This window comes from Gorilla gorilla, chromosome 2 (assembly GCF_029281585.2).
Source record: "Gorilla gorilla gorilla isolate KB3781 chromosome 2, NHGRI_mGorGor1-v2.1_pri, whole genome shotgun sequence".
NCBI lineage: Eukaryota > Metazoa > Chordata > Mammalia > Primates > Hominidae > Gorilla > Gorilla gorilla.
The window spans coordinates 204,424,274-204,438,575 of record NC_086017.1 but is presented as its reverse complement, the minus strand read 5'-3'; the positions used below and the strand labels follow the sequence as shown (position 1 = coordinate 204,438,575).

At 41.4% G+C, this 14,302-nt stretch overlaps 1 protein-coding gene across 1 annotated transcript in view; it reads left to right on the top strand.

The window, feature by feature from the left end:
- Window positions 1-3,411: 3,411 nt before the first annotated feature.
- The window catches only part of ATP13A5 (ATPase 13A5), a 102,621-nt gene continuing 91,730 nt past the window's right edge, over window positions 3,412-14,302 (top strand). Inside the window, exon 1 of the mRNA XM_004038219.5 lies at window positions 3,412-3,624. Coding sequence (XP_004038267.5) covers window positions 3,562-3,624 — 63 coding nt within the window. The 5' untranslated portion in view covers window positions 3,412-3,561. The remainder of the gene's footprint in view (window positions 3,625-14,302) is intronic.

The following is a 14,302-nucleotide window of genomic DNA, read 5'->3' as shown; positions in this document are numbered from 1 at the left end:
CAACCTCACCACGTCCATTGTGTCTTCCTTGAATAAGCCTCGTGGACTAGAGGTGGTGACACACCCTCTCCCTAATCCATGTCATCCCCGTGTCCCTCACCTCTCTAGCATTCAGAGCAGAGTTCTAGAGAAAATACAGCAGCAGAGCAGGTAGCCTTTCTTGGTGGAAATATGCTGGACTGTGAGGCAGGGAACCGGGCTTGAGCCCTGGATCTGCTGCTATCTCACTGTGCCTCTTTAAGCAAACTTTTGCCCATCTCTGTTTCTTTTTGTTTTCTGGAAATTGTGTTCCAAGTCAGGGATTGTGGAAGAAGATGAAACACTCTCTCAGTCATTTACTTCCTCTGGCTTCACTCTGATAGGAAAGCTGTTCAGTGGTCTATGACTTGACTTCTTGAGGGATGATCAGTTCTTCAGGCCCCTGTGTGAAGTGGACATTTTACTCTTTGTTCCTTTCTGAGTCTCCTCATCGGTCTCTTCCCTCCCTTCTTGTCTCTGAAGGCCCCTGCTCTTATGCTGTATGGTGCTGACAGCTTCCTTCTTATTAGGACAGAGTTTGCCTTTGTGGTTCATCAGGATGCACTGTTTTGCTTCTAGTCATAGGCAACAGGGAATCTGACCTCTTCAGATGGAAAAGATCTAAAGAATTCCAGCTTAAGTTATGACCTCCTGAACTCTATGGCTAGAAATACTAGTGTGATCAGGAAGAGGCCACTGCCACCATTCCTGAGGCTGCTTCTCCCAGAAGAGATGCCCTTAACCCTCCAGCACGTGTATAAACACAAAAGGTGACTCTTCCACCCATGTGCCTACAAGGGACTGGCTAAGCCATTGGGGCATGACTGGATCTTCACGTTGCTTATGGGGATCTGGCATTAGGTCCTATAAGCTATAATGGCTGTTGCAGACCTTCCAGGAGGCAGGGTTTAATGCCATGTGATTACTTTCTTCACAGAGCTTGTCCTCTGGTGGCTAAAGCAATGCTCAGTACTTAAAGACCCTAGAGATTATCTAACACAAACTTTGCCCTGATGAATCCATCATATGGTAAATGGGCCCAATGTCAGCATTCACATCTCTGGGACCTGGAAGCTCAGTGCCTCCAAGACGTTTATGAGCATTGGGATTATTCAAAGACTTTAATTTGAAGTGGGTATTTTGTACTTGTACAGGGCAAAGAGTGCTTGTTCCTTAGTGGGAAGGAGCTGAGGCCTTGGGTCTTGGCTGGTGGAGAGACAAGAGTCCAGCTCGCCATGGTTGACAAGCTCTTCTTGACAGAGCACACCTTTGTTTGCATCTCCATCATAATTATTACTCATCACTTCCCATCTTTCTAGTCTCAAGTCTTACTTTTATTCCCCTTAATGCCCCGAATAGGTGCTCCTTTCCCACCTCGCTTGACCCTTTCCACACATTTTGCTCCCAGCCTAGACTGTGCTCAGCAGATGCCACTATCCCCCATTCTTTCTATCTGTTAACTTCTGCTTATCTTTGAGATGTCAGAATAAATGTCACTTCCTTTGGGAACCTGTTTGTATTCCATTAAATCTGAGTTTAGTATATTTCCCAATTAAGAGGCTGCTTAATTATCTGTCATTCCCAAGTAACTATAAACTCTCTCAGGATAGGGGCTCTTTCCTTTACACCATTGTATTCGAGGGCCTAGCACAATGTCTGGAACATCTGTTTTCCAGTACATAATTGTTGAGTAAAAGTGGAATGGAGTCAAGACCAGTGCTATGTATATCTTTGGGCTATATGTAACAGAAAACCCAAGCAAGAGCGGCTTTATGAGAATGTTTAATTATGTATTTAATGTGGTGTTTAGGGGTAGGTAGGTCCATGAATCAGTGGTGTTATAAGCATATAACTTCTTTTGTCTTTTTCTCACCATAATTTTCATGGTGATTTGCATCCTCCTCACCACCTAAAGATGGCTACCATGCTCCAAGCATTGCATTTTCATGGATCACTTTCAAAGAAAGCAGAAAGGAGAAGACAGAAAAAAATGTTCTTCTCTCTGTTTCATCAACAAGATAACCTTTCCCACAAGACCATGTCTTTCTCTTATATTTCATTGTTTAGAACTGGGCCACACGCCCACCCATAGACAAATCATTGACTCATTGGTGCTTTTAGCTGAAGTCATGCTGCACAAAGTTGGGGTTCTTTCAGCAAGAAATACAAGTAAATAGCTGATGGGTGAGAAGTGAATGATAGCCACCACTCATGTCTTTAATGAAGTTTTACTAAAATCCAGAACTCCTTTCTTCAAATATGCATTTTACCTTAGGTTGGTACTACTTACAAGGCAACATTCACACCGGCACATTATACTTCAGTATGGGTACCTCGGGAGCCTCTGGCATGAAGAGCTGTAGTTGTCTTCCTGTTTATTCTCATCAGCCACTTTCTCCTGGCCAGAGAGCACGTTGACCTCTCCTGAACACCAAGTTGGACACTTATGCCTGCTCAAGGCAATCAATGAGTATTTCAGTCAGCAGAAACAGCCAAGTATCATCCCTAATAGTTTTCATTCCCAGCAAATTTTCTTCCATAGTCAAAGTGCAAGGATACAATAAGAGCCAATAAAATGACAAAAGTTTTCATCACAAACAAATTAACTGACTCTGGAATGGATCACAGTATACCTATTTTCTAATCAAAACATCAAATTCAGTGGTGTTGAAATTTGGGTTATATCCTTAATCCTCGGACTTTCTAGCATCTCTTCCCTCCACATACTTTGCTCATTTGAAAACTTTTGTAAACTCTAAAGAGAAAATGAAAAGAATCAAGTTATTAATATAGTTTACTTTTTAAAGCCTCTTTCTTCTTGGTTAGTGTAATGATTGTGATGATGATTATTTCTCTGTTAGTGAGTGTGGTGGGTGCTATCGTTGGCTTTTTATGACTATCATCTTAAATCTTTATATTACCGTATAGTTATTATTGACATTTTATGTACTAGAAACTGAAATTCCAGATTTTAAGTGATTTGTCCAGGGTCATCAGTGAAGCAGGGATTAGAACTCAGATTTTTCTAATTCCAAAATGATTCCTACATTCTCTATCATGAGCCTACCTCCCTTCCTTCAATTCTCATTGTCACCCCCAATGTGTTCATTACTTTTTCAAAGTCTGCAGGATTTTTATACATCTCTCACTGGCTAATCCTTTTATCTTAGGTTTTTAGCAAAGTGACTATTCTCATTCCTTGGCTGAGACATTTATGGATCGCATACAAAATGATTTCTCCTTCTAGTTCGCCAACTTCTTCCCCCTTCATTCCTCAGGTCTTGAGGCACTCATATCTAGCTCAATAAACAAACACTAGGAAAAAAACCCACAACAACCAGATTAACAGACCAATCCTGTTCCTGAGAAGATTTTCTCTCTTTCCTTTGTTAGTCTAATAGGCAAGGTGTGTACTAAGAGATTTTAAAAGCACCTGAGAAGAGCAATCACAAGTCGTGACGATTCCAAGTTCACAGAAGCCCAAGGGATTTTGACATTTCTCCAAGGAGTTAGCCAGAAGAGATCCTCGCCGGTTGAGTTTAGATGGAAGAGAACAGTAAGAAGGACCATCGGGCTTTGCTCAACCAGGGAGAGGAGGATGAACTGGTGAGTCTTCCCTTTATTTTATTAGTCTTCTCAAAGAGCCCAAGGCTGTAAGTATGGGCTACAGCTGAATTAGAAGATAGAGTGTAGCATTTATGCTTCAGGCTTTAGGACCTTGAAAGGTTTCAGTCTGGTAAGGTTCCTTAAGGGCTGCAAAGCACCATTTTATTGTGGGGGAACCTGCAGGGGCTGAGAAACTTGTGACCTCTGGATGATAGAATTCTTGCCATCTTCATATGAACCTGTGATATTTCCTCGGACATTTACAGTATTTGCAGAGCCCCGCATGGTGCTCAATGGGGTGTCTCCCCCTTATTATCTGGATTGCTATGTGATTGAACAAACTCTATTGAAAACAAGAACTCTTTTTTATTCTCATGCTTTGGGTATGTATGCATAACCTAGGCTTAGGGGGCTCTGGGCTGAAGTCATGCTTTTTATAAGCGCAGAGAGAAGTTTTAAGCATCAATTACTAAAGAAGGAGTAGAATGTGGCCTGGGATTTTTAACACATATTTTAAACATTTCTCATGTCTCCAATTTTTTCCCCACTGCTGTTTTCATCAAACACACACACACACACACACACGCACACACACACACGTTTAAAAATAATAATTAAAAAGTTGAAAACTATAGTGTTTATTTGGTGCTGAGGTGTTTATATTTATGATTTTATATAATCCTCAGAACTCAGTGATGAAAGAACTAATCCTATTTAATTGAAAAGAAATCTGAGACCAGGGAGGTTAAATAACTTGCCCAAGGTCATTAGCTTGCAAGGGGCAGGCTGGGAATCCAGCCGACTCCTTCTCCACATCCTGTGCTGTTCACTATACAACAGTGGCTCTAGTTAGACAATGAAGAAATGAGACAGGGACAGACAGGGGCAGGGTCAGAGTGAGGGCACATTTGGGGGCCCCAAAGAACTTGGAGAACATGGTTTGTAGATTAGAATGATGTCAGTTTCCTGGCTGGCATCCTGGTTCCCTGTGAGATCTGGGGCAAATCCATACCGGCTCTCCCTCCACCTATCCCTGTTTGCTACTCTAAGGAAAACATATGATTTCATCTACATCTGTGTTGTTCAATAAGGCAGCCATGGGCCACCTGTAGTTTCTGAGCACTAGAAAAGTAGCTAGTCCACACAAAATATGCTTTATGTGTAAAATATGCACCAGATTTTGAAGAATTTAGTAAAAAAAAGTAAAACATCTTATTAATAATTTTTATGCTGTTTACACATTGAAATGACAATATTTTAGATAGCTTAGGTAAAAATTTCACCTGCTTCTCTTTACATCTTTAATGTGGCTGCTAGGAACGTTAATATTAAGAAGGCAGCTCATATTTGTGGCTTGCATTATTGTAGCACGCTAAGCTTGACAATAACACAGCACTTTAAAATCTTCAGAATTAAAGCTTTTAAAGAACGAAAATCTATTCACCTGTGTTCACTGCTGAACAATTCTGTTAGCTCTGATGTTTTCAACATGTAGATAAGAGTGCATGAAACATTACATCGCTCTTCATTCTTCTCTAACTAGTTGCTGTATTTGTAAAGTTTATAGCCTGATACTTTAATTCTCTCACTCACAAAAAGGACATTGGTATCACAGGATTAAAGAATGAGCCAGGTGCCCCAGTTTCCTTCATTTTTGCAGGTGATCAAACACTTTTACAGACACTCACCAGAAATGTCTATTAGGAATCCAAGTAAGCTTAACTCATTCTGGGGAAGGGGAGATGGCTCTAGATTTCTTTTTCAGAATTCTGGGGCATAGAGCACAGATGCAAATCCTATTCTGGTTGATCAGGTAATCCACAGACTCCCGTAGGCCTGAGGGAGCTGGGGTGACCGAACTGTGGAAGGTGTGAGTTAGCTCCAGGCAATTGCTGAACTGATCTTGCAATTGCTAGACTTTTAGAAGGAAGCCGGATGGGGAACAACACATACTGGGGCCTATCAGAAGGTGGGAGGTGGGAGAAGGGAGAGCATCAGGAAGAATAGCTAATGGATGCTGGGCTTAACACCTAGGTGATGGGTCAATCTGTGCAGCAAACCACTATGGCACACTTTTACCTATGTATCAAACCTGCACATCCTGCACATGTACCCCTGAACTTAAAATGAAAGTTGGAAATTAAAAAAAGAAAAGAGACCCCTGGCCAGGCATGGTGGCTCATGCCTGTAATCCCAGCACTTTGGGAGGCTAAGGTGGGAAGATCTCTTGAGGCCAGAAGTTCAAGACCAGCCTGGTTAACATAGCAAAAGCCTGTTTTTATTATAAATAAAAGAAAAGAGAACCTAGAGATCTCCCTTGTCCCTTCTACCATGTGAGGGCACAGAGAAAAGATGGTTGTCTATGCACCAGAAGGAGGGTCCTCATCAGACACTGGATCTGCCAGCACCTTGATCTTGGACTTCCCAGACTCTAGAAATAGATGTTTTTAAATCTAAAAGGTAAAAAATAAATAAATCGAGGGAAGCCAGAAATCTGACTGTTTATGTGATGTAGCCTGATGATAAATTTTGAAAACAAATTCATCTTTTGAAAACAATCAGTAGGTCAAAGTAAACCTGGGCATGGTTTAGTCCCAGCCTTGGGGGCTGTCGCTCTCTGATGTTGACAGCCTCGCCCCACCTGCTCTTCCTTCCCCGAAGATTCCCTGTGGCCCGGTCTAACTTCTACTCGCATTCATTATTTCAAGTGAACAATCCGTTGTGATCGTGAGAGTCACTGTAGTAAAAATTAGAGACAGTCGAGGCAAATAATGAACTCCTTCAATCAAACACCCATGAAGAGCCTAAGTGGACGGAGGGGCGATGCTGTGAGAGTATGCAAGCTCAGTCTTGCGTGATTCTGCTGAGCTCAGCATGGAGATAAAGCCTTGCACTGGCCTCTAGAGCCGAACCCTGTTATCATTCCCATCTCCTGTTCTCATCCTGCTAGTGCTCACTGTCCTGGGCATGGTGCGGGGCTAGGTGCTTGACACACAGGTTTTCATTTTACCCAAAACTTTACAATAGCCCTGCAATCAATATTCTCACTGTACAGGTCTTTACTGTTTTTTCCAACCTACTCCCATCCACTTCCCACCCTCCTCACTACTATCTAGCTCTAATAGTTTCCTTTTCTTCACCTGCCTTTTTCCTAAAAATCTGCCCTGCCCAGGTGTTTCCCTCAGCCTCTCCATTTGCAGTCAGCTTTTCTTGTCTTCTCCAGAGGTCTCAGGACCCATAGCTTCACTAAGAGCCCACAGGAGCCTTCAAAACATAAGACCCTAAATAAATCTGAAGCCTCCAGGTTATATAGCTCCATACTTAATGGAATGGGATTTGGCTTCAGGCTGACCTGGGTTGAATTCTAGTTCTGTTAGGCAAGTTATTTGACCTCTCTAATACCTACCATTTGGGATTGTGGTGAGGATTAAATGAGGTAATACAGCTTTTCTAAACATATCTTCTGCAGTAGGTATTATATAAGAAGTTTCCCTGTTCTCCTTCCCTATCAGGTTTGAGAAATACTGGGTGAAACGGGTACGCAGGTAACAGCAGGGCTTCTCAAATCTTGAGTATATTTGTCTTGGTCTGCTTTGTGCTGCTGTAACAGAAGACCACAGACTGGGTGATTCATAAAGAAAATAAATTTATTTATTATTGTTCTGGAGGCTGGGAAGTTCAAGGTCAAGGGACCACACCTGGTGAAGGCCTTCTTGCCGTGTCATTCCATGGTGGAAGGTAAAAGGGCAAGAGAACACGAGAGAGCAGGAGAGTAAGAGGGGGCCCAACTTGCTTTTATAATGAGCCCACTTTGCAATAACTAACCCACTAGGGTGAAAACAACATTCACAAGGGCAGAGCCTTGTAATCTAATTACCTCTTATTCGCCCCACCTCCCAGCACAAGAACCTTGGAGAACACATTCAAACCATATCAATATTATGGTTTTTTGTGATCTCTTAAGGGGGCATTACAGTGCACTATATAGCACTATGTGTGTGTGTGTGTGTGTGTGTGTGTGTGTGTCACGGTCTTACTCTGCCACACAGGCTGGAGTGCAGTGGTGTGATCATAGCTCACTGCAGCCTCAATCTCCCAGGCACAAGCAATCTTCCTGCCTCAGCCTCCCATATAGCGGGGCCACAGGCATGTGCTACAACAGCTGGTTAATTCTTTTAAAATTTCAGTAGAGACGAGGTCTCCCTACATTTTCCAGGCTGGTCTCAAACTCCTGGGCTCAAGTGATGTTCCTGCCTCGACCTCCTAAAGTGCTGGGATTATAGGCGTGAGCCACCTCACCCAGCCACAGTGCACCTTATTTCCCACACTTATGCACCCATGGAATCTTTCCTCTCTCTCTCTCTCTTTGTGTGTGTTTGTGTGCGCAAATACATGCACAGATTATCTCCTGACCACTGGAACCTCCATAGGAAGGCTGGAATGTTCTCAATGACTGATAGGTATTATTTTATCATTTTACCCTGCTGGGAGTAAAAATAATCATGACGGCTCTTCTCAGCCTGGTTTGTCTGGAGGCACACTGTGTGCATATCAGCCTCTGTTTCAGCAGCTCCTGTGACCACAGGCTGCATTTGCTTTCCGAAGATGACTTTGATTCTGACCCCACTGGAGCCACAAGTGCTGCTTCATTCATATCAGTTGCAAAGCCCAGCAATTCCATCTGTGTTCCCCTTCTGCACAGATACCCACCAACAAAATGTCAAAATTACACATCACAGCAGCCCCAGAAGGCAAAATGCCTGCTTGGTGTGGACAAAACAGAACTGACAAAGGTGCATTTTGCTTCGAAGTAATTTTCTTCTGCTGAACAGTGGCGGAGCCCTGGACTCTGAGAGAGCAAACCTGGGCTTTAGTCCAGGCTCTGCTGCTAACCATGTGGTTGTGGACACCTCTTTGGCCTTGACTCTTTACCTAAGAACAATACCACTAGCTCTCCTGACTCACAAGTTTTGTGAGGGCCACATGCGAGATATGGAAAGGGCTATGAAAAATAAGTGGTTCATTTATGTACACGGGATCGAGAGTTACAAAGTGCAAAAATAATTAGAAAATGCAGGAATACATATGTTAAGTGAGATTGGTGTTGAGGATATTTCCCTTTTTTCTGGTTAAAATGTAAAGAATGATCATTGTTTGAGGCTCTCATTGAGAAAACAAGTAATATGTGATGAGTTGTTAAAAAAAAATCAAGAATTGCCTGGGCGCGGTGGCTCACGCCTGTAATCCCAGCACTTTGAGAGGCCGAGGCAGGTGGATCACCTGAGGTCAGGAGTTTGAGACCAGGCTGGCCAACATGACGAAATCCCATCTCTACTAAAAATAAAAGAAAAAAAATTAGCTGGGCATGGTGGCGGCTGCCTGTAATCCCAGCTACGTGGGAGGCTAAGGCAGGAGATCGCTTGAACCTGGGAGGCAGAGGTTGCAGTGAGCCGAGATCACGCCATTGCAGTCCAGCCTGGGCAATGGAGTGAGACTCTATCTCAAAAAAATAAGAAAAAGAAAAATCAGGAATTTTAAAGATGTAGATTATTTTACATATACAATGTAATGTATCTTACATACACAAGGTCGTCCTCCAATAAAGAACTTCCCCCCAAAAAAACCACTCAAAGGATTAAAACTGAAAAGTAAAAATTGAAACTGAAAGTCAGCCCTGTTGACTCTCTCCTGTTTTCAGTCAACATGTATATTATCAGGTTGAATGAGGTAAAGGTAAGCTTATCAATCTTCAACTGACAACTAGCTATAAGGGAAGAACAACAATATAGGTGACAGAATCAAGATTCAAAAATTTCTCTAGGCTGGATTGTAGGTGAGAAATTGGCAAGATGCAGTGTAACAGACCTCATTATTGAGTTTTTGTTTTAAGTTATTTTCAAAAAACAAGGTGAGGGTATCAGTGACTTGGGTTTAGTAGTTGTACATGAAAAAGTAATTGAAGTGCTTTATTTGATGTGCTGAATTTTATTTGCCAATGTGATGTAGCTATAAAAAATTAGCCCTGGAATGCCTTAGTAAAAGCCTGTTCTGCAGAATAGAAGAAATAAATAAAAGTTCTGCCATAATCTGTATTTTTTTAGGAAAAATCTAGGAAGTTATATTTAATTCTAAAACTCATACTTAGAGAGAAATTTCAAGAAGTATAGTGTATTTGGAGGAATATCTGCATATCATAAATAAGAACTGTTTAAAAGAAATTAGAAACAGTTTCCCAAAGAACAGTCATAATGTTTGTCTTCCAAGAGTTGAGAGGCTGCTGTGGAGAACAAAAGTAGGGGTTGGTAGATTCCAGCCATATTTATTTTCCTTATGGCAGAACTTCCCTTTTTTTTTTTTTTTTTTTTGAGATGGAGTCTTGCCCAGGCTGGAGTGAAATGGCACGATCTCGGCTCACTGCAATGTCTGCCTCCCAGGTTCAAGCGATTTTCCTGCCTCAGTCTACTGAGTAGTTGGGACTACAGGAGCACACCACCACACCCAGCTAATTTTTGTATTTCTAGTAGAGACAGGGTTTCACCATGTTGTCCAGGCTGGTCTGAATCCCCTGACCTCGTGATCTGCCTGCCTCAGCCTCCCAAAGTGCTGATTACAGGTGTGAGCCACCGCACCTGCCAGAACTTCCTAATCATCTCTGGTGGCAGAAACTTAACATGACACCCCTGTGATCACCGTTCCTTTTGTATAATCCCCTCTAGCTGAGTGTGGGCAGAACCTGTAAATATGAGAAGCTAGGACTCCTATTATTATATTATGTTCTATGGAAAAAGGGACTTTACAGGTATAATCCACATGAACTCAACGGAGTTAATAAAAACGGAGATTGCGTGCACCTGACCTAATCAGGTGACTCATTAAAAGGGACTGGGCCTTTCCTGAAGTCAGAGATAGTTAAAGCACGAAAGAGGTCTGTTGCAAGGGAGGTTCTATGTTGCATTTTTGAAGATGGAAGATGCCCTGCGGTAAGGAGTGGTTGCTAAGGCTGAGAGTCGCTTCCAGCTGACTACCAGCAAGAGAATGGGGGCCCCCCATCTTAAGGCCACAAGGAACCGAATTCTGCCAACAACCATATGAGTGTGAAGAGGTCTCTTAGCTCCAGAAGGAGCACAGCTCAGGTGACGCCTTGATTTTAGTCTTGTAAGACGCTCAGCATAGGACCCAGCTAACTGAATACCCAACACATAAAAACTGAGACAGTAAATCTGTGTTGTATTAAGACACTGAGTTTGCTATGCAGCAATAGAAAACTAATACACCATCACAGCTGTCCAACAAGAGAGTATGCAGCCCTGTAAGGCAACGAAAAGCCCCTCTTAAGCAGACAATAGATGCTCATCTGCAGAGAACGCTGTATAGCTGTTTTTTCCTAGAGAGAAATTTGAACCAAATAATCTCTGAGACTCCCTCCCTGGTTAACAATGCTCTTATTTTACAAATGACTTTTAACCAAACTTGCCATGTTGTTCCATGCCCTTGATCTAGGGCAAATTCTGTTTTCAGAAATTGTTCTTGCTAATTGGGCCAGGCATCTCATCATCTTTTGACCCACACTTACAGCTCTCTGCTGTTAGCCTCACCAAACACAGGTCCTTAGTTGCACTTTCACTTGCAGGAGGACTATATGTTAGCACTCTTGTTATGGTAGTGCCGGCTGAAATTATGGGAATACCTGTAGCCAAGAGTGGGATATGTTCATCTCTTTTGTATTGGGTTTCGAATCACACTGCTAGATAGTGAAAAGTTTTTCTTACTCCAGACTGAATGATTTAGTATTTATTTTGAACATACATTTCCAAGACTGTTTTTGTTCTGCAAATAATTTATAAATGTTAATACTTATTTTAGTAAATAATAATGCCTATTTCACAGGGTTGTGGTGAGAATGAAATAACACCTAATAAGTACTCAGAAGGATCTTATCATCAAATACACTCAATTAGTTCTTATTGTCAAATATAGATAAAAGTAAAAGGGATTCAAGACACCATATCTTATTACTTTCTAACAATAACCCTAGACAATAGTGACTGTTATTATTCTCATCTGTGGAGGAGGAAATTACGGTATCAGAAGTAAAGTGGGTTGCCAAAGTCTTATATATGGTTACGTGGTAGAGGTATGATTTGAACTTGGTTTTCTCATGCCATATCCTCAGCTTTTAACTGCTACACCAAACTACTTCTGATGCATTTTACAAGCAGTCACATTTTTCACATGAAAAATCTGAAGTTCGGCAAGTTTAAATCACAGCTGGTAAATAGTGGAGCAAAGGGCAGAAGTGAGAGCTTCTAGAAGGCATCAGGGTGGGGTATAAAGAAAAGAGGTTCTGGTGTCAGACCTGGAAGGGAAGCCTGGCTCTAAGTTGCGATTTATGGCAATAACCTCTGTGAAAAAGCGCATGCATATTTCACTGTTATTCCTAATCCAGACTGCTTCCTTTGTATTGTGGGCCTAGAAAAAGACTGTTAGGGCTGTGGTACCTCTTTCAGAATTCTATAGGAAACAAAAATGTAAAGGAACACCACTGCTTAGACAGAATACAAATCAAGCCCGTGTGAAGATGGGCACAATTTCTGTGCTATTCAACTCAACTAATAGGTGGCAGATCTGGGTTCCTGGCCTCATGGAACACAGGCTGTTTCTATTACCGGTCTTGATCCAATATATTGCAACTAAAAGCTGAAATAGTCACCTCTTTCCTCCTGTGACTGAACCTACTATAAAATCACCTGTTATCATTGACTGAGCTGCTTTTTCTCTCAACACCTTACACCTCTCTTTAAGCCGCACTGTTTTTCCAGGTGTATGCTATTAATATTCCTCTAAGTACAGAGATGGAAACTGAGATTAGAGAAGTTAAATCCTCAGCTCACAGGTAATAGGTGCTAAAACTCACTTTACTACAAGGAACCATGTATAACGGGTTTGAGATTCGGACACTTTCATCCCATTTCCAGTATCTTTACATTAACACCACCTCTGGATACTATTAATTTTCCTTTTATGGTACAAACATTGCTCCTGGCTCTCTCCTCTACCCTGCATTTCTCATGGATTTTACTGGAGGTGTGTAAATATTCAGAAAAAAATCTGAGTGACTCTGACTACATCAGAAGAATAATCATTTATACAATCTAATTTTCCTCTCAATTCGTTGGTCAAAATAAATACATATACTGTGTGACATAATTTGGCTGTGTCCCCACCCAAATCTTATCTCAAATTGTTTTGAACTCCTGGGCTCAAACGATCCTCCCATCTTGGCCTCCCAAAGTGCTGGGATTACAGCGTGAGCCACCATGCTTGGCCTCTTCAGAGACCTTTTAATCACCTGAACCTTTTAATTTTCTTTACTTTTAAAATTCATTTCTATATATTTTTTAAAAACTTAGAGACAGTAGAGACAGGGTCTCACTGTTGCCCGAGTGGAAGTGGTGCAATTATGGCTTACTAAAACCCTGAACTCCTGGGCTCAAGCGATCCTCCCACCTCTGCCTCCTGAGGAACTGGGACAACAGGTGTGCACCACCATTGCTGGCTAATTAAAAAAAAAAAATTGTAGAGACAGCGTCTTTCTATGTTGCTCAGGCTGGTCTTGAACTCCTGGCCTCAAGCAATCCTCCAGCCTCAGCTTCCCAAAGCACTGGGATTACAGGTGTGAGACACTGTGCCCAGCCAGAAGCTTTTAATTTTAACAAAGTCAAGTACATTTGTTTTGTCTTTTTATTTTCTGTTTAAGAAACATTTGCCTACTTGAGGTTCATAGAATAATTCATCCTATGGTTTCTTTCAGATGATTTCTTGTTTCAGTTGTCACGTTTACATATTTGTGCCATCTCAAATGAATTTTCGTATATGGTATAAACCAGTGGGGTGGGGCAGTGGGGGGATTGTACTCATTTACTTTCCAGCACTATTTGTTTTGCTCTGGCACTGTTCATTGAGCAAATCACCCTTTCCCACACAGATTGCAGTGGCTCCTTTCTTGCAAGTGAAGAAATCATATGTTTGAGTCTCTTTTTGGACTTTGTTTTGTTGCTCTGTTTGTTTATACTTGTGTGTATACCTCATTTTCTTAATTACTGTGGCTTTGTGGTAAGCCTTCACTTCTGGTGGCATAATTCTTCCACATTTATTCGTTTCAAAAATTGTCTTGACTATCCTACATCCTTTGCATTTCCATTCCAATTTTAGAACCAAGTTGTCAATTACCACACACACACACACACACACACACACACACACAAGTCTGAAGAGATTTTAAATTGGATTACTAATGGCTAATCCCCAAACTTAATACAGCTCTTCGTTTATTTAGGTCTTTACTTTCTCTTGGCGATGACATGTACTTTTCAGTTTAGATGTCTTGTACAACTTTGTTAGAATTATTACAAGGTAATCAATTTCTTTCTTTGAAGGTATTATAAATGGTATTTAATTAATTTTCAAATTGTTTGTTACTAATATATACAAACACAATTGGTTTTCCTATATTGACCTGGTATCCAGCAATCTGAATAAATTCACTTATTAACTCTTATACTTTGTATATTCTTTTGGATATTTTTCCACATTATCTACACATAGAGTTTAGTTCTTGTTTTCAATTGTTATTCCCCACCCTTCCCCTCCCCTCCCCTTCCCTTTCCTTCCCTTCCCT